At 42.7% G+C, this 19,962-nt stretch overlaps 1 protein-coding gene across 4 annotated transcripts in view; it reads right to left on the reverse strand.

The window, feature by feature from the left end:
- Positions 1 to 18,500: 18,500 nt before the first annotated feature.
- TMEM131L (transmembrane 131 like) overlaps positions 18,501 to 19,962 on the reverse strand; it is a 79,067-nt gene continuing 77,605 nt past the window's right edge. For all 4 annotated transcript variants that reach the window (XM_021530174.3, XM_021530170.3, XM_021530171.3 and 1 more), the window contains exon 35: positions 18,501 to 18,913. In XM_021530174.3, coding sequence (XP_021385849.2) covers positions 18,635 to 18,913 — 279 coding nt within the window. In that variant the 3' untranslated portion in view covers positions 18,501 to 18,634. The remainder of the gene's footprint in view (positions 18,914 to 19,962) is intronic.

Raw genomic sequence — 19,962 nt, forward strand, 5'->3', positions numbered from 1 at the left:
TCTCTTCTTTCTAGTGGTGGCTCCCCTGAGGAAACCATGGCTTCTGAAGAGTGCAGGATTGTCCAGCATGTAGGGCTCACCCATCAAACTCACATTTCAACCAATTCTACCATTGCTGCTGACTGGGGACACAAAAAATGAGAACAGATTGCAGTTGAATGCTCTTCTTTGAAAGATAAAATTTAGTGTCAGTCTCTTTTTTTTGTCAGTAAACTCCCATTGCTGGAAAGGCTGATGCAACCATGTTGCGCAAGCCATTCTTTCACAATCACTTCCTCCATTTTAAGTGCAGAAATAGTTCCCGGGCAGAACTGCATTCACCTCCCTGTATCTCTACTTTCAATACCTTTTGTCTGGTAGGCACTGGGGGTTGTTCACTGTGCTGAGAAACAGAACATCTCAGCACAACCAACTTATGTAAGTTCCGTAAAATATTATCAATATATAGTGATGCATTTATTATATTAAGTGTTGAAGTCAAATTGTTTAGTCAAGGAGGGTGCTATAGAAACACTCAGCATCCCTTAATTTCCTAGGACATACAGTCATATTTTGTCAAGAGAAAATGAGTAAGAACGGGAATGATATTCTGTCTGAAGCACAAGACACAGACCCAAGCAAAGTAGTTCCCTGTAAACATCAAAGGCAATTTTGAGAGAGGAGGTTTGATGGCATTCATTTTAACCTGACTGTGGTTGGTCAAATGGCCAAGTATGCTGTTTGCATAAAGGGGCAGTGAGCTGTCCTACTGTTAGCGTTCAGGAACACACATAATCACAGGATATGATTATACGCAGGTGCTTTTATTGAAGAGCTCTGGGAATCAGGGGTACAGACCCAAATCTGACTCTGACATGGCTTTTGAGCTGAACATATTTTATATTCTATTGTTATATAACTTACATATTAATTATTAAACTTATATTGTTCTGTTGTATACATTGATCTTATTCAAGCATGAATCTCTCATGATCTCTCTCAAGTCCTTGAACACAGCTTCTCATGATTATTCTTACAATCAAACAGTAATTATATTTAATTACTAAACAATTATCGCATCTAACAATTATATCATTTATCATATACTGGTTACACAGGTGCAGTTCTAGCAAGTACAAGGCCCATACTTTCCCAGGGTGTTTTCCCAGGGCCTACTAAGCCTAACTTTCCTTCTAACTCCCCAAATCCCCATGATTTTAAAACCCTTTTACTATCACTACCAGCTTTGAAAGGAAAGTCCCTTAAATTAAACACTAACATTCCTATTGCATTTACCAATTTTTTTTCTGTGTTCAAAAATTGTCACCTTTTGCTGCCCTCTTGCACCAAGAGGTACCTGCCGAGAGCAGACGGATGGACAGATTCCTGCCACTTGTCAGAGGGCCCACAGCAGCAGTGCGATCAAGGGTGGCAAAGCCCACAGAGAGCACAAATGCACCTCATAGCAACCTTCAGTTCCACTGCACTAACATTAGCATTGCACATTAGATTAAGAAAAAAGAAACTGGAAGACTGAGATACCCTTGTATTTTCTGTCTACTACAGAGGATAGCTGATAAGCATAACATTGTAAAATAGAGGCAACAGCAGCTGTGGGGCAGAGAGGAGAAGGGAAATAGTCTTTTAGTGAAAGGATGTCATTAACTTCCCCAAAGACACCTCTTCTCTCTAGCAGCTGAAATGGTTCTTGCTCTTCAATAGGGAAGCCTTCCATTTTTAAAATATTAGCTCTGGGTTCAATGAGACTTGCTATTGTATATTTTTGTCTTCAAAATTGCATCTCTCTGATGCAGTAAAAAATTTTAATTAATTTGGGAAGCGTTTTGGAAAAGAAGACCATGTACATAATTCAGTGTGAAATGGGCACACTCTTCTATCTGTTACAGCTTCATCACCACACATTTGTGGAGAATTGAGGTAGGCACCAGCTGTTTTTTTTCAGAAGAAGCCACTTTCTCCTAACATCCAGGCTCAGCCAGCTCTCATCACAGATGGATCTACACTGGGCCAGGTTTCTAGTTTCTCTCAGTAAGAGAGGACAGGTGTGACTGTACCACAGTTCACATACCAAGCAGTCCGTTTCAGCAAGCTGCTTAAAATGCCAAGAAATGTGGGCAATTGTCAGGGTTTATCACATTATCCAGACTTAGGAAGGTTTGAGGATGTGCAAAAATGCTTTCCACAAGCTACTCCACACACACAGACAAGGTACCAGCCACCTGCCTCCCAGAGCATTAGTTTTGAAAGTGAGGTGCAGCATGGCTCAAAAAAACTTTTGAAATCAAAGACTCAAAAGCAGGAGAAAGCTGTCCTTTAAGATGAGAATACTCTTCAACTGCTTTTTCTCCAGAGTAACTGCATGTTTAGCATTGAACAAAGATGCACCTTGCAGGTGTTTTCTCTCTCCTCTTCGAAGTTTAAGCTATGATTAACCTTCCTCTTTAATACTGTTTAAAACAAGTCGCATGCCTTTACCTACACTACGTTTTCCTAAGAGAAGCAAGTGGCTCTGCAACAAAGCTGTGCTTTTATAACTGCAGATGTTCCAAGCACAGACACTTCACAAGCCTTTACCAGCAGTAGATGGGGATTAGATAGAGATGTGGTCACTATTCTGAAGCTGGCTTGCTTTAAATGTTCCCGTTTATCCAACAGCAGCACAAGCAGTACTCAAAATGGGCATGATGCACTCTTTAAGCACTTCCTGTTCCCAGACTCACAAGGAAGGATCCTGCATTCCCCTACCCCCACCCCCTTCTTCTCTTTCCTTCTCTGTGTCAGTGTCCACATTGAGAGCTTGCCTGTTGCTCTTCTGCTGAGAAAGGACAAGTGAGCAGTGCAGAAGGGACCTAATCCAGGTCCCAGATCCCTGCCTCAAAGAAAAAGCAAAAGCAGTAGAAAAGGGAGGGAGGAATGAAACTATTGACCAGCCTGTGATGCAAGCAGAAAGCACACTTTCTCAATCTTTGTAAACAGTACAAAACTGCTTCCTCATACTTACCACTGATAACAGGGATGTGTCAGTATGTCAGCTTGGCTGCAGCAGTGTCAGGCAGGCTGAATCTGGGATGCTCTTACCCTAAGTGCCGCCAGAAAAGGATGGCAAGGAAAAGCCAAAAGTCAAATCTGTCCTTGAAGTCTTTGGAGCAGGAGGTATAACATTCAGGTAATGGAAAGCAGAATGGCTTGGCACCCTTTCATGGCCTTGGGAATAGATTCTTCGCATGCACTGCTGGTGTCTGTGTTTTAATATGTCTTGCAGAGCTTCAGGTATTCATCTTCAAGCTACAGCAAAAAGGTACATGATAATGAAAAAGAAAGATTTTAACTTTGTTGTGTTCCGTATCAGGCCTACCCTGCCAGCTGCTCAATCCCCTGGTTAGATTTTCAGACTGGAAGTTTAAATGCGAAGGACCCAGTTACCTTTGTTTTTCTTCTGGGCAATCCTTACCCTGCAGTTTTGGCAGAGCACGATAATGATATAACTGGTTAGTCATTCAGCAGCTAGCCTACAGCACTGCCTCTGCCAAGGAAGCAGAGTTGTGGATTTATTTTTGTCATATCCTTCCTGAAAGCTTTCAGTCAGAAAAACACAACACTGATTTTCTACCTTGACTGAGGAGCATTTTGCAGGGAAGTTTACAAGCTAAGACACCAAAGCTTATCTTAATGTTATGGAAAGTTTCATTTTTCTAGAGCAGTTGTAACAGCATGACTCAAAAGAGAAAATGTAATTTCTACCAAAACATTTCTGGTGAGTTCTTGACTCCCAAGGAAACTGCTTCAACAGGAAACAGCCTACATGCAAGGCAAAGCTGGACAACACAGTTCCTTTCTTACTTTGCCTTTTAGGTACATTGAAAAAAATTTGTTTCTTATAGGAATACTAGGATATACAGTAAATACATATTTTCCAGTAATACACAATGGAAAAAAAGGCACGTTTTGACACCCTATTCTGAAGAACACTGTGACAAACATACTAAAATCCTGTTATCATCACACAGATTTGTTTCTCCAAGACGAGAACTCTGAGACAACTCAGAAGGTACTGGAAGCTCAGAGTTCAGCCCAAATGTACTTAGGCAGGTAGGCTCCCAACTTGCTGCTGCTGGGGATCCATCCCCTAAAAACAGACATAATCTGAAAATCAAATTTTCTGCCATTTTCATAATGTTACAAAATTATCAACATACAAAGCTTGTTCTTAAGCTTTTTTAGAGATCTTCAGGAAATACTTCTGTGTAGCTTTCTCAAGTACCACTCACACAGTGTTTTGAACTAACTTTTTTTTTGCTCTACAGCCACCTATCTTTTGTGTTGTTGAGTTTGCTTTGCTGTATCCTAGGCTGTTTGGCCTAGAGGTCATCTAATATGGGCTGCCCAGAATGGTATTTGGACACCTAAGCCATATTTCCAGTTTTTTTAAAAAGATGTGCCATTCCTGTTTCCAAAGATTTTGTAGGATTTTGGACAGAGCCACAAACACTTATGGCTATGGGCTCCCAGCACAAGCTGTAATACCAGGAGGGCAGGATGGGGAAAAGAGAGGAATGGGATCTCTTATGCTCACTGTTTGGACAACTTCTGCTTCATTTCATCTCACCAGGAGAGAAAGTACCCTGTCACAGCCCACCGGGTGCAAGTCATCACTGGCAGGCTCTTGTGAGGAAGTTAGGCTTTAACATCCTGACACCAGAATTTCCCATAAGGAGGAAAAAAGCTTTGCTCAGCTCCAAGTAAAAGCTCCTTCAAGAGAGGCTGGGCAAAATGACATACATGTTGATGCATTCCAGTGTGGGAAGGTCCAGCAAACCTAGTCTTGCCTCATTCAGAGGAATGCATGAACATATTTTGTGCTTACACCCAACTAGTGCTAATAGGCTGAAAAAAGTGTTTTCTTTTTCCTGTTTTGCTTTGGGATTTTTGTTTCTTGGGGGTTTTTTAATGGAAGGGAAACATTCCTGGGAATGGGACCAAGTAATTGCAGAACCAGAGTTTGTTTCCTGTACGGAGGTGGAAAGCACTTTGCTGGGATGCAGAGATACATATTTAACTGCTTGTTATGGGATGCAGAGATACATATTTAACTGCTTGTTATACAATAGAAAAAAAATTGTGTTTAACAGTTGGGTAAGAATCTGAGCAGGAAATGAAGCAGATCATTATCATGCACCATAAAAATATCAAGATTTTTGTATTTGTTCCAAAAAAGATAATGCCAGGATGTATTTTGCACAGGTAGTTCAAGCTTTGCATTCAGCTGCTGACTCCCCCTGTATCTGACACCGTGGAATATTTTAGACATGACAGTGGATTTCAGAAAGAGAAAAATAGGCAATTCCAAATCTTTTTTTCTCAGCTATTCAAGATTTCAGAAGTTTGTTCTTCAGTGTATCTACTTTTCTGGATTTACAGCCTATCAGAATGCCACATTTTTTTAAAAATACAAAAATATCTAAGGTACTGCTTCCTGGGGCTTTTTCACTCACTGGAATAACAACATGTTTTGTGAGTCTCTTGCAGGGATTGTTTCTATTGCCTTCTTTTGCAATTGTATAATTTTTAAACAAACTTTTTAGAAGCTTGACTTCAACTGAGTTGTAAACAGGCATGGAAACATAATTTCTATTGAAAAAGAAAAGCCTGATCATAAAAAGATGTCAGTAAGTATTTTAAATGTGTGTGTGGTTTCTGATAGGGCCACCAAATCATCTTCAAATAATAAGTTATTTCCAATATTGGACCATTCTCTGACTTTCTGAATTTGAACATGATTGAAAACAGACAGTCCAAGCTGATTTTCAAGCACACATTTAGCTATTTTAATAATTCCTTCTAAATTATCTTCAGATTGCATTTCTTGCTCTTCTGTAAATTTTCTTGACTGTAGCAGTACCAGCTTGGTAATGACAGGTTCAGAAAAGACCATGTAGCTTGTGCCTGTGCTGCCAGATGCCTTTTTGTCTTTATCACAGTATCTACAGAAAGAAACACACCATACCAAAACCAAAGCATTTTCTACTGCTGTGAAATATCTGTATTTACAAACTTTTAGCTGAATGGCCCTCTAACATCCTGAGTAAGTTACACGGATGTGACAGGAAGAGCATGGCAGTGCTGTGGCAATGCAAGAGAGGGTTGTAGCACTGCCAAAAGGACTTGTGTATATCTCAGTAAGTATGGAAAGCAACTCATGCTTTCAAGTAATTTTACATCTTTTGGACAGAAGAGTTATCAAAGGAAGATGAATCAGAGAAAATATAGGTAAAAAACCAGCAAACAACAACCAAATTCCATCTCCATAGCTGAAACTACATAGCTCCACAGCTAGATCTCCATAGCTCCGAACTACAGGACTAGAATAAGTTGGTTGAGAGATAGCCATAAGGTAATAGAATTTATCTACCTTACATCTGCTTTACCATGGGAAAGAACATCAAATTAGATGCACTCTGCTACCTTGTATCAATTCCAATTCTAGTCCTTCAATGCTTAACTCACCATGAAGTTTGCACCTGTGGGCATAAGAAGATCTTTGTTTCTTTGGGTCTTATTATCCAATGTCTACCCAACAGACTTGCCACCTGGTTTGTTTTCGGCTTATAACTTAACACTAGTGTCAACATAAATATTCTTTTCTATTTATAGAAATTATGTTGATTTACACTTCTTTCATGTGCTATTTTTATGACATAATTTAAAATTAATTTCCTGAATGCTCCATGATTAATAGTGTCAACAATTTTTTCTAAAATACGTTCTTCAGAGTACTTTATTTCTCTGGGGTTCATTCCTTGAACTCTTTGTTCCCAGCTCACATCTGGGACTGAAAGGCCAGGCAGAACATACTGAGATGTACTACACTCTGTTAAGAGGCATCTCTCTTGGTGATCTCTCTGATGTCTCCATGTTTGCCTCTAACACTGTCCTCTCTGGTATTTGCAAGGCCTTCCAGCTGAATAGAATTTTTCAAGAGTCACTAACAAAAATGCAATGAGTAATAGGAGAAGGAATTAATAAAGTAAAGGTTGGCTGGACTTTTCTCCCCTGCTGTTCAGTTGTCTAAACTTTTCTGTAAAAAAAGTATTTCTCATACTTCTCATGATGAAGCCCAGCCTGTGAATGAATTTGGCTTGTTCCCTGTTTCTGCAGGTGGAGAAATTCTGCCTCCCGGCTGGGCAGCCCTTTCCTTTTCAGGGGGAACTCAGTAAGGACCTCATAACTTCTCGCTGAGTAACAGGACAACATTGATACCAGAAAGTTAGGGTGAGTCAGGTCTGCAACTGGATTAAGGGAGAAGGGAACGTTTCCATTCGTTTTGGCTTCTCATGTTGGAACAGTCAGACATCTGTGAAGGACCTGCTTTGTGCTCCCCTCTGCTTTTTACTCCTTGCAGGAAGGCCCCAAATAAATGCTCCATCCCCCAGGAATGCCACCAATAATAAAAAAAATCCCTCTCCAATTGCTCTCCCTAACTCTGCTGGCACAATGACAACTGCACACTCTGCCAGAGTTAACAAGCAGGCACATTAATCCCCCCTCTTGCTAGAGAGTCTTTCCAGACCTGCCTCAGCTTTCTGTCAGTTGCTGTGCATGGAGGCAGGTTTATTCCAGGATGATTCCTTGCAGGCATATTTGCAGGAGAATGCCAAGTGTGCACCTAATCTGAAACGACTGAAGCCCTCGGAGGCATGGGACCAGCTGTGCCGTGTGGCTGGCTCTTTCATTTGCAATTTTTCATTCGTGTGGTTTACTTTGGCTGCTCGTCTTTGGTAAACATTGTACAACACTGAAACCAGGAAATACCCAAAATAAATAAAGAAATGGACTATGATTAATAGACCTTGCTTTGTCTTTCCAAGGATCTGCCTTGCTCAGATTCTTGCCATCCAAAGAGGAGCAAAGCCTCCCTGGGATCCTATCAGGAGTGAAGGACACCTCTAGCAGGGAAAGAGGGAAGGAGGCAAGGGATGGGGAAGCTGCTGGTCTCATGCAACCACACTCAGACTGGTTGAGCAAGCCTTTGGAAATCACAGGCAGAACAAGAACCCCACCTAGTTGCCCTGGAGGCATGGGGAAATGGGAAGTTCACCATGATGACTCAGAGTTGGCTTGTCCTAAAAAGCCTTTCACTTCACACTCCAGAGTTCAGCCAGGGGCTTTCCTTCCCCTCCAACCTTTGCTTTTTCCTATGATTTCTGGTGTGAAGGAAAACAACTTTGTAGATAAAGCCACACCTTTAGCAGTGCAGGTACTCTGCTATTAGATGAACCCCTAATGTATTTTAAAGGGAAAATCAGATAGTGAATGTACTGAGGCACTGCAGGGCTGCCTGTCCGGGAGTGGGGCATGCTTGTTCCCTCTCATCCAGGGTGGAAAGTCAGAAGGGCAACAAGATCCTCTAATTCCCAATCCCCGCCAGTGGGGAAGCAGCTGAGAGCTGGGTCCCTACAACTGTATACATCCAATCCACCCTATACATTTGCAGGCAGCGGGACAAGACTGCTCCTGCACACAGAGGGACTGGCTTTCCCTGGCTCTGGGAAGCTGTAACCTTCTGTTCAAGAGGCCTGTGGCAGGAGGAAATCACCGAGACAAGCTTGTCACCACTGCTCCTTTTTCTGCAATAAGCAGGACAATAAGGAAATTCAGGGAAGATAGACCGTGATTTCTCCAGTTTTATAACAGAGAGAGGGATTTTTTTTTTATGGGCTCCCTAAACCTCTGTAAATGCAGCTACAGCTGAGACACAGAACAAAAGGAGGTGCTTCTTCTGGACTTTCTGAAGCTTTCCGAAGGAGCCAGGTGATTAGGAACTGGATTAAGCCTTGCAGAAAATGTGGGCGAAGAAGATACGAGCAAGCGCTTAACCACAGGATACTGTCAGAGATGGATGACATTGTCAGAGCACCAGCTCTGCTGAGATATCCTGAACATACTCAGAAGCAGACATAGAAATCTAACAGGAATTATGGTATCCAAATTCCAGGGTCTCCAGATACCACTGTCAGTTGAATATGGGACATCCAAGATCTAAATGCTAAATGCTCGTGTCTAAAGAGGCAGCAGGATTTCAAATTTTGACCAAGTCTTTCTCTTGCTTGTCACTATGGTAGGACTGTTTTCTAATTCTTAAAGCTCTACACAAATGTCCCTAATTGTGACTTGTTGATATCTACTATAACCTACACCTACCTACCAAAAGAGAGCTGACATTTTTTCCTTCTGTTTTTGTTTCATGAGATACATAAAGTCTAATGGGTAAGATGAAATTCAAGTAAAATAATCCCTGCTACAGCCTTTTTGCATAATTTTTTGGGGTGACATTGACATTCAGCTTCATACATAGAGCTTCTAGAAACACAACTCCATGATGTTTTGTTGGGGAATGCAGGGGAAGGGTACTATTACCAGATCCAGAGATTTCTCAAATGTGCTTGTATTTCCATATCCACTGCCAAAAATACACTTTTCAATCAAGCTAAGTAAAAGGTTATACTTTTTAAAAACAACCATTCACATAACACACAAACCAGGGAAATAAAAGAGAAGCCCATGTCCCGGGAAAGCAAGTTTCAGTAAGGTAAAAGGGGCCAAGAGTCCTGGCACACACGACAGCATTCCCCTCCCCTGGCACAGGGTTTGGCTCTCAGAGCACAGCAGAGCAGCAAGGCACCAGAGAGAGACAGACTGTAAAGCAGCGTGCAGTGTTTGGAGAAAGCAGAAGCAGCTGTTGTGCAGACAAACTAATCAAAGGCAGAATCTTGCGCAAGGGCAAGCATTAGCTCAAGTGCAACTCCACACTGTGTGGACCCCAAAAGGTTTATTACAGCTTGTGACAAATGGCCTCCTCTGCCATCAGAATAAATTGTACAACTGGAAAACAGTTTTCAGAATAAATTGTACAGCTGAGGCTGGTTTTTGGAGTTTGCAGCAGCTGGCACACAGCATTTCCACCTGCCGCTAGGCAGTGCTGCAATTCCCATGGATTCAAACATCTTACTCATCCTACACACAACCTGTCTGAGAGACTGTGCTGCAGTGCAGAGCCTGCTTGTGCAAATCTATGTTGGGCATGCTGTGGTCTGTCTTCTGCCTGTATTTTTCTAGGAATTAATACAGATATTCGTGAGTAAGCAGACTGATCTAAACAGCAGTAGATGCCGACATACTCAGACACTTAAGGAGACCTGGGAGGCTCCAGAAGCTTCTGACTCCTTTCTCTCAGGAAATGTTTCCTTACCAGGCTCTGTCTTGGATCCCAAGCTTGCAGAATTCTCTTAATACCTGCAGCATGTTTGAGGTAACACTGGATCCACAGTAGTAGCAATAAAAATAATAATAAAAAATCCCCAACCAGAGCAGTCATTAGGCATTATTCACTGCAGGAGTACAGGGGGGACTTTGAAATTGGCAAGTTCAGTCCCATTACTGTAAGGATACATTCGGTCTGTCATCTATTGGAACACATGGCTGTGTATGCCTGGCAGATGCTTTAAAGTTGTTTTGATCTTTGCTAAGATAAAACTATAATATTTTGTAGGCATTTGAGAATGTTAGTTACTGGACTAGTTAAAAACCACTTCACTGCTTGGAATTGATGCCATCTGTTTCCTATTTTTATTCATAGAAATCAATACTTAGTTATTTGAGGACTTCTCTAACAAACTTTCTATATGAAATATGAGTGATGCTCTGGCCAAGACAGCTGAACTTCTGCTTGACAGGTTCACTGTTCAATTGATACAGTCAATTAACTAGTCAGACAAGAGGAAGCAAGGAGAAGGACAGAACAAAGGCCACGTCCTTTATCTCATCCCTCAAATCAGCTCTTCAGAAAGAAGAATACTGTCTTGGTTAGATTTCAGGTTTCTCTATTACAAGAAATGGCACATGAGGTTCTTGCAACCAAAATCAAACCTGCAGCTTACTGAGCATCAGTCATGTCAGCAATTCTGGAAGATGCACCCAGGCTAACATTTTACTAAGGAAACTAATAAAAAAAAATTCATATTCACTTAAGGATTGTGAAGCACTTGTATAAGCCACTATTTGGTCCTCCACTAATTGTAATTTATCAGTACTTAAACAGAAGTGTTATTATTAAAAACCTTTCAAGCAAATAGAAACATTACTTTCTTTAAAAAAATCCAAACAAACCCTCCACAAAACATATGCAGGTCATCTATAAAAGCCCCAAAGATATCTCTCCTTATTGCTGTTGTGAATTGTGGACAATCGCAAGTTGCACATTGCTGTAGGATATCAAACTGGGTCATGAAGTTCAGCTACTACAAGAGAAACTCATAATTTTGCCTGTGAACCTCACTCAGAAGGCAAAAGCACTTACAGACAGGAAAAGTTTGTGTCACTGTGAGCTTAGCAGGCTGTCCAGCCCTGGGCATCTCCATCAGGTCTTTGTGTCCCAGGTGTCTGCTTACCATCAGGAGCATGCCACCCTGCAAACCACAGATGGCTCAGGCCAGGCCATGCCAAGCTGTGATGTTCCAGACTGAAATCAAAAGCAAAAGCAGATTCTGCAAGATGGGAGAGGGAGACCAGCTGCACTTGGTGTGATGTGTGAGTGGTGAAAGTGATAGCGAAATGTCAGGAGAAAATTGCTCAACCACATCCGTGCTCACCAGAGGGCCGGTGTGGGAAAATTAGACAGCTGAACCTTGATTAAGCAAAAGATACCTATGGTCTGATTTCTAGCAGTCCTGGAAAGTGCAGTGCATGCCAAGGACATACAGATGGGAAAAACTGAAACTTGGTATACTAAGTCATTTGGCAAATGCATGAACTGCACACAGTCCTAACAGGGAGAGCCTCAAATCAAGCACACTGAATGCCCCATGTCCTTAGCCAACAGGAGGGACTGTAAAGTGCCTACTTGAAGGGTAATAACTAAAGGAGGAAGACAGTCTGGGATTAAGCAGAGGCTTTTACCAACCAAAGTAGGGCCGCCATCTCCTCTGGTTAACAGCTGCTTGCTTGTCTACAGAGGGACTGATTGACCTGCAGGCAGTTCTGGGAAGAGCTGATCAACACAAAACTGCCACTGAGCTCCAGAAGCCATTCATGCCACAGACCACGGGTTGTGTGCCTGAGAAGTGTGGGGGAAGGTGCAGCAAGGGCTTCCCATTCTGGTTTGGAAACAGGGCAGCAATGAGGTAATTTTCCATTCCCTCACAAGTGCCATGTGCCCTGTCCAGGACGTACCTGTGCCATCGTGAGATGGGCTGGAGGCAGAGTGAACTAGCCTGCCTGCAAGCAGCTGGAGGAACACTGCTGGTATGCTGCCTTTCTCATGTGAATGCAGCTGGTAAGAGAGCAATAAGCTCCACTGTCTCACAGGTCTGAGGAGAGTGGTGGGAATGGTACAGCATTTCCTGACATTTCTGCAAGCTTCCCTTATCATCTTCAACATCTGGATTGCTGTTCAGCATTTCCTACACCACACTGCAAATCACCTTTCATCTAACAAGGCTGTGTTCAGCAAATGAAGTGAAATATTTTTCTTACTAAATCAGAACCAGCCATGGTAGCAAGTTCTTGTGAGACACAGTGCACTGCTGCAGCACCCCAGCATTGCATGAGAAGGAGGTTATTTCCAATTTTGAAATAGCCCTGCACTGTTATGGAAGATTATTTCTAATATTGAAATAGCACCTGCTGATGCCCAGCCCAGGGAAGGCAGCCCACCTTCCATGTAGTTGTCTCTGAGAGCTGGAGCAGGATCCAGGCATAGGCTCCCTACACATCTGTGCTAACGAAGACATGTGAAAACATTAGCTTCCCTTCACAAATTGTACATCCAGTCAAAATTAAAACCAAATGGCTCCTAGCAAATGGAGCATTTTTCCAGGGTGGTTGGAGAAGAGGTCTAGCACAGCCTGCCAGCCCATGTGTACAGCAGTCATAACCCAGAGCATGGCAGGACAGTCAAGGGTATGTATTTGTTGCCTTCTCAAAACCCCTGCACAAGAGCTGAATTCACTGAAGAGGATGGGGCCTTTTTGGTCACTCATGAGGGTGACGTTGTCCTTCCAAGAGACATGTACATTTGTGCTCAGTTGCAAGCCAAGCCTGGCTACTGCCAATTTAGCTGACAGTAACTAAATCACCAGTTCATGCTAAGTGAGAAGCCAGTCCACAAAAGTCAGAGAAGTTCATCTGGCACTCGTTTGTACACTGGGCAGGTCCTGCATTCCAAGCCAGCATTGTCCCTGCGCGTGCAGGTTGCTGGCAGCCTCCAAGCAATAAAATCTGCAGAGAGGTGCAGGAGGCCATGTGGAATCACCAAGACCTCCACCACCTCTAAACAAGGTTGCTAAAAACCCAAACAGCCCAGGGAACAATGTCCACATATAACCAGGGGAAAAATCCTTCAGAGCAACCCCAGGGATAGGTTTGAGGGATTGTGTTGCTGTTGTTGCTGAAGAACTCAGTAGGAAATGAAGCAGGGCAGAAAAAGCGAGCTGCACAGTGTGTGGCCCACAATTACAAAGGAGGCATTTTTGTCAAGCTGGCACAGACAGATTTTGCTGGGAAACCCACTCAAGAGATGAAGGGAAGAACAGCAAGATTCATTTTGCAGCAGGCCAGGAGTGCCTGTATCCACACATTAGTAATGAGCTGCAGAGATCGGTGCAAGCCCCCAGTACTTCAGTTGCAAGACCACTTGTAGGGCTGGGACAACAAATACTCTCCTCTATTCTGTCTGTCACTTGCTCACATTGGGCAGAGCAGAGCCCACCCACTGTCTTCCACTCCTTCACACCTTCGGCTTGCAGAGACAGGAAACATCACTGAGACTTGCCCAGAAAAGCCTCTTCCAGTGCAGGACCAGGCAACTGGTCCAAGCAACACCAGGGACCTCCTTCTCCTGCTGGGACACAAACCTCTGCCAGAAAGGCAGGGTGAGTGTTGCATTGGCATAGTAGGGCCAGGCAGTACAACAATCCAGGGGAGACAGCCTCCACTCCACCCAAGCGTGTTGCAGAAGAGGACGTGATAAGCCCTGCACTGAGCCTTTTTCTCCATGCAAGTGGTCAGAGAGACTGAGCAACAGGACGGGCCAAACAAAGGCAGAAGCAAAATACACGCATGGTGACAGGGTAGTGCCACTGTGCATTACATTTTCCAGTAATTGCTGAAAGCAAACCAAGTATGTGAAAAGGGCAAAAGCACATGGAGGTGACTCAGTGACTCAGAAAAATAAACAATGGGTGTTTCACAAGAATGACAGGGAAGAAAACAAATGCAATAAAGCAACACCCAACCTACCACTGTAAATGTCAGCCAGGAGCTCACCTGGTAGGACGGCTCTGCAGGAACCTGCGCTGCTGCAAAGGCCACGACTTCCCAGGAGTCACCAAGGCTTCTCCAGAGGCAGAAAGAAGTTGGGTGGTGGAGCAGCAGGCACTGCCAGCACTAGTGCAGGTGGTGGAAACCTCCTTAGCTTCCTCTTCTCTCTCTTCAGATTAACAGCTCTGCAATGAGTTCATCTGCCCCCAGGCAATCAGATCTCTCACCTGCCCGCATAGCTCTTAGGCTCATTCTGCCATGTCCTGCTTGCTGGTCATTGCTTCTGCAAGCAGCTGGAACAGTCCTGCACGCCCAGCTCCAGCAGCAGGACAGATCTGCCAGTTGCCACCGTGCTTGTGACATACTCAGACAAGCAAGCAACAGCGGTGCTGCCAGTCTGGGCCTGCCTTGGGGACAGCCCTGTCCCCGCAGGCGGTACCTGCAGCCCGGCCGAGCCCATCTGCGGCTCCCATGGAGCTCAAACCAGGCTCCCAGGCCGGACTGGGGGCAGCCAAGCTGCTGGGCTCTCCTAATCCCTCCCTGCAGGAGCAGGCTCAGCACTGTACCAGCCCCACCCAGCAACAATCGGGTCCCAGCAGAGCTGCCCCTCTCCTACGGGGAAGCTGCGTGGGATGCTCCCCTTCCCACAGCTCTACAGCACAACGCTGTGAGGGGCTTGCTGCAGCCCGGCAAGGCTGGGGCAGGAAAACACCCTGCTAGGGATTCTGGCTTTGTGCAAGTGCTGCCTCTCAGTACCGACAGACCTCCAGGAAACATGCCAGAAATATTCTCTGGCTCCATAATGGAAATACTGGCCCAACTAGGCAGCCATGGCCAATATAGACTGTGAAAATCAAGGACAGCGATAATGTGGTTATTATCATACCCTAGCTCTCAATACACGTATAAGAAGCCACAAACCTGCTAGAAGCAGAAAGGAGGGGTGGCTGTCACTTCTTCCCAGTTTTTGGGAAAACAGTGAATGCCCAGAGACTATGTAGTGCTCACATGGTGACAGAAGTCAATACAGAATGCTTGGAACTGCATCCATGGGGATTTCCCCCCCCACTCCATCATTAGCCCTACTCGTGAACTGTGCAAGCTACTGCTCTTTTATACTGGTGGTTTTTTTTTGTTTGTTTGTTTGGGTTTTTTTTTGGTGTTTTGTTTTGTTTTGTTTTTTTAATTCCCTTTCCAATTTTAAGCATTTCTTTGGTTAACTAAGAACAACTTTTGCTGAAGTCTCTCAAAACAGTACCAGTTTGAGTTCAAGGAGGCTCCCAATGCTGCTATAGGCACAAGGCAAGAAGTTAGAAATTACTTTGCTCATGACAATGAGATGTCTATAGAGCAGCCTCTCCAGTTCACCCCAGCAGAACTATAATCACTTTGGTACAAAGCCATTATTTATTTAATCTTTCCCTTTACTGTGGGAGGAATGATTTTTAACTGAGCCCAAACCCACTTGCATTCAAGTGGATTGCTAATTAAGCTACAGATGTCTCCTGATGGCAGCAATTATTTCTAGCAACCTTAATGAGCTTGTTACATTCCTTAGTTATTGTTATGAAAAGTTATATGAAAAACTTTGCCTAATACTACCCAGCTCCTGGGGGAATAACTTCTTGATCTGTTCTGGTTTGATTAAAGGGAATTATTGTTTCCTTTCTTAGCAATATTTCTCAAGCTCTTTGTGGCTCATTCCCCTTGTCTTTTGTTGGCACTTTAAACAAGTCTGATCAAATTTTTCACAAAGGTCTTCTTTTCCAAACATTTCTATCTGGTTTTGCTCTCCCTGAATTCTCCAGTGCCTTTGCTTTGTATACTGCATGCTTTTTCCTCTCTTTTCCAGTGATTGACTCTGTTTAGAGCATACACTTTACTTACATCAGGGATTCTGTGCCTATCAGAACTCCACGGGGTTTTGAAGTTGTTGTTACAGTTTGTTGCAGATATAAGAAATCCATGTCCTTGGAACTTAAAGAAAAGCCTCCCTTCAGTGCACATAAAATAAGGATATCCTTAAAACACTGAATAGAATCAACAGAATTAACTAAGACAACTAAGCACATCTTTTCATGTCTTCTCCTCTCACCTTTTGCCTTTTCATCCAAAATCCATGCATGTTATACAACAAGCAATATTATCCAAGGAATAAAGAAGTTCATTCCATTTCAAACCAAAGGATTACTTTTTTTTTTTATTCTGGATTTATTTGGTTTATACTCCCACTCTATTCCTCCTGAAGTCTCTTACCATAGGCAAGAGGTGCACAGAAAGCATGTCACTGGTTATGACTACTTCTCATGGCTTAGTACCATTTTCAGGAGCATCAAAGTTCATAGGAACATGTGAACTTTCCTTCAGAATCACAAGCAATTACGATTAAACTCGAGTCAAACAGATTCCTGCCCAGAACAACACATCATGGAAAGCAGCCGTAGACCCCGGGTGCTAATTCCTGATCAAGCAATTAAAACACCACAGTTCAGAGAAGCATTCAGTGACGATCCCATTTTTCTGACATTGAAACCAAAGGAAGGCTTTGGAGCACCTTCCACACAAGCAATTATAGCAGTTAAATGTAGGAGCTTTTGAGTTTCCCAACTAGTCCCTGACAACATTCTGAGCTAACCCAAACACATGTGAACACATAGCAGGCAAGGTAACTTTCAAAGAAGCTTATTTTTCAGGAACTGCTTATTTACTGAAACAAACCTTTTGCGGATATACACTGTTTCTGCTAAAATATTTCAAGTCCTGGGATGGCATTTCTGGATGAAACCAGCAAGATAAAGGAGCTGGTCTGATAGCTCAGCAACGTGGTGAGACTAGCAGGGCCAGAATTTAGGTCTGAGAGCTCAGATTACTGAGTAGCCTTGCATGCAGGCTGTGAACTATTTTGCGGTACCTCTTCTGCTCCATCTTTGAATAAGAACAAATAAAAAAAACCTTGATTTCTTATTGTCAAACGGAGCTCTTGTCTTCCAGTCACTCTGTGAGCAAAAGGCAAGATGAAATTAAGTAGCAAAAAGTAAGGAACTTGCTCAAGGCTCACAGAATCCTCAAAATAGTGCCAGGACCCTGGTGGTCTCCAGTCTGACCTCCCATGAGGAAAAGGACTGCCACCTCCAGTACAGCAGGTCACATGTGGCTTCATTCAGGCACACCATGAACATGAAGCAGAGATCTGTTCACCTGTTGAGGTACCTTTCTCCTGCAGCATCATCCTCCAAGGGACATCATTCTTCCTCATGTTCAACCTCCCATGACCACTTGCTGTAATGCCTGTGGCCACCACAACACAGAATTTGGTTCTGCCACCTCTATGGCTCTTCTTTAAGCAGTTGTACAAAATTGCTACTGGATCCACTTTACCTTCAGGCCTGACAAGTGCCCTTGTGCCATCTCTGAATCTAAGGGATGTCTCCACCTCCTTTTGATATCTAGACACACTCTACAGCAAGGGTAAGAAGAGACATCTTGCATGATGGACTGAGTCCTGACATGGGTGGCAGCAATTCCTCAGCTACATAGTTTTAGTCTCCTAACACGAGCCAGCCCAATATCACTCTGTCTGGGAGAATGATGTGAACTCTGCTCTCAAAGAAACATTTCTTTCAGTTCAAGCTTTGGCATTTTAAACAAGTGCAATTAAATGCACTGAAAATGCTCCTGCAACACGAAGGCTAAAAATTACAACACAAAATGCCAGGAGTCACTCGCAAGAAAAGTTCCTGGAAGAAATGCCCACTCACCCACACTGCACAAGCTTAACATTGTCCAAGTGATAGCTTGCAATTTGAAACCAGATAAACAAGCCACAATTCAGCCTTTTTCCTGCTGCCAGAAGTCTGCACTCACTAACAACTGTATCAGCACTAGAAGTGGCACCATTTGGCAACTCTGATCTGCATCTACAGGTGGGTCCCCAGTTACTATTTGGTACAGATGCAATTACTTATGGGTTTAAGTTTGTACCTACAACTGCTAAACCACTCCTAGTTTATAGCACAGAATGTAAACTTCAGAAGAAATATGTGCAGTACAGGTTCATGGATGCTTTTAAAAACTAACACTGCCCTTAATGATGATAAAAAATTTGAATTTTAAATTTATAGCCTTCATCTGACAATAACAGCATCCTGAATATTCTCTGTTTTTTAAAATGCACTGAATGCTCAGACTTCAGTAAAAAAAATTTATTTTCAATATAAAAGTGCCAAAATATTCACCAACATTGTAATCTATTCAGCAACCAGCTTACTCTAGTAATCAAAATTGCAAGCATCTTTATTCACATTTTTAAATCAAATTCCTTTCACACATTTCCACAATAACCCGAGTCCCTCGAAAGTGGGAAATTTGCATTTCGATTGGCTGCTGTAGTCCATATGTCCAAGTTCATGTAGGCACGGAAAGGGTTAAACCTTGGATAGTATTCCTGCTTACACATAACTGCCTGGTTCTCCACATGGGTTGAATGTTGAGTCGTGGCACTGACGGGGCAGCAGCTTTCATAAACATCACTCTGAGGTGCCCAGATGGAACCAAAAAGTCCAGACATTGGAGACAAGCTTCGGGTGCTTGAGAGGTAGGGCTGCAGAGCAAGATAAAACCAGCATGGGAAACTGCAACACAGACCATTTGCCAAAAAAAATCTGAAATGCTAAGTACTGAATGGGAGGGAGGAAGCAGCATTTATGCAGAAATTTAAGAAATCCACAAGTAGAAAATTACACAGGAGTTTACAAAGAAATATGGCTGCTAAAAATATTACAGCAGAATTCTTGTGTGTATGTGTTTAAAGGCATTCCACTGAATGAAGTCACATGAGCTCCTCCCTGCATCGCACAGATATTACTCTAACCATGATATACTACTCAGTTATGGTCAGACTGTTGAGGAAAATACAGGAGAAATGGAAGATACACGAAGATCACCATGCATACTTTAAGAGTTAAAATTAAAAGAGAAAGATGACTAGAAATAACAAGAAAAGGGCTGAAGTATGTGTCAGTTCAGAAAGACTGTGCATGCTGGGAGCAGAAAGGGATATTCAGTGTGAAAAATAAGACTGTAATTGGGAGCTAGGGAATTTAGTTAGAAAATTTTGAAAGCTTATAAAGAACCTCCTGGAGGGCAAGATGTATTAGTCTGCAAGGAAGTCTCTCAGTGAAGGTCATGGAAGTCTTGGGACTTTTAAAACTGAATGAAACATTGAAATGTATTGTGGAGAAAAGCTCGCCAGGGAAATGAACTGAATTATCTAATGCATTTTCCAATCTCTACCTTCTGTGTTTCCTGGCATTCCTGAATAAAATATGAAATAAAGCCATGTTTATTTTAGGAAAAAGTCTTCTACCAGTTTTGCCACTTTATAACACAGAAGAATTTTCATTTTTACAGTTGAAAATATTTCTTGCTTTATTTAGTTTAATTCAAAATAAACCTACATTAAATTTAAAAAATTCTAAAATAGAGTATTTTGAAATATGAGCAGAAGAGAAGATAGTTACAACTAAAGACCACCTTGAACTGAAGTTACTACACTGCACTATGGGATGACAAACATGGCTAGTCTGGACTATAACAGGTCAAAGTCAGGATTCTGAAATCTGCACAAATCCAGCTTAAATCGCTTGAATT

The sequence above is a fragment of the Lonchura striata genome, chromosome 4, assembly GCF_046129695.1.
Source record: "Lonchura striata isolate bLonStr1 chromosome 4, bLonStr1.mat, whole genome shotgun sequence".
Classification (NCBI taxonomy): Eukaryota; Metazoa; Chordata; class Aves; order Passeriformes; family Estrildidae; genus Lonchura; species Lonchura striata.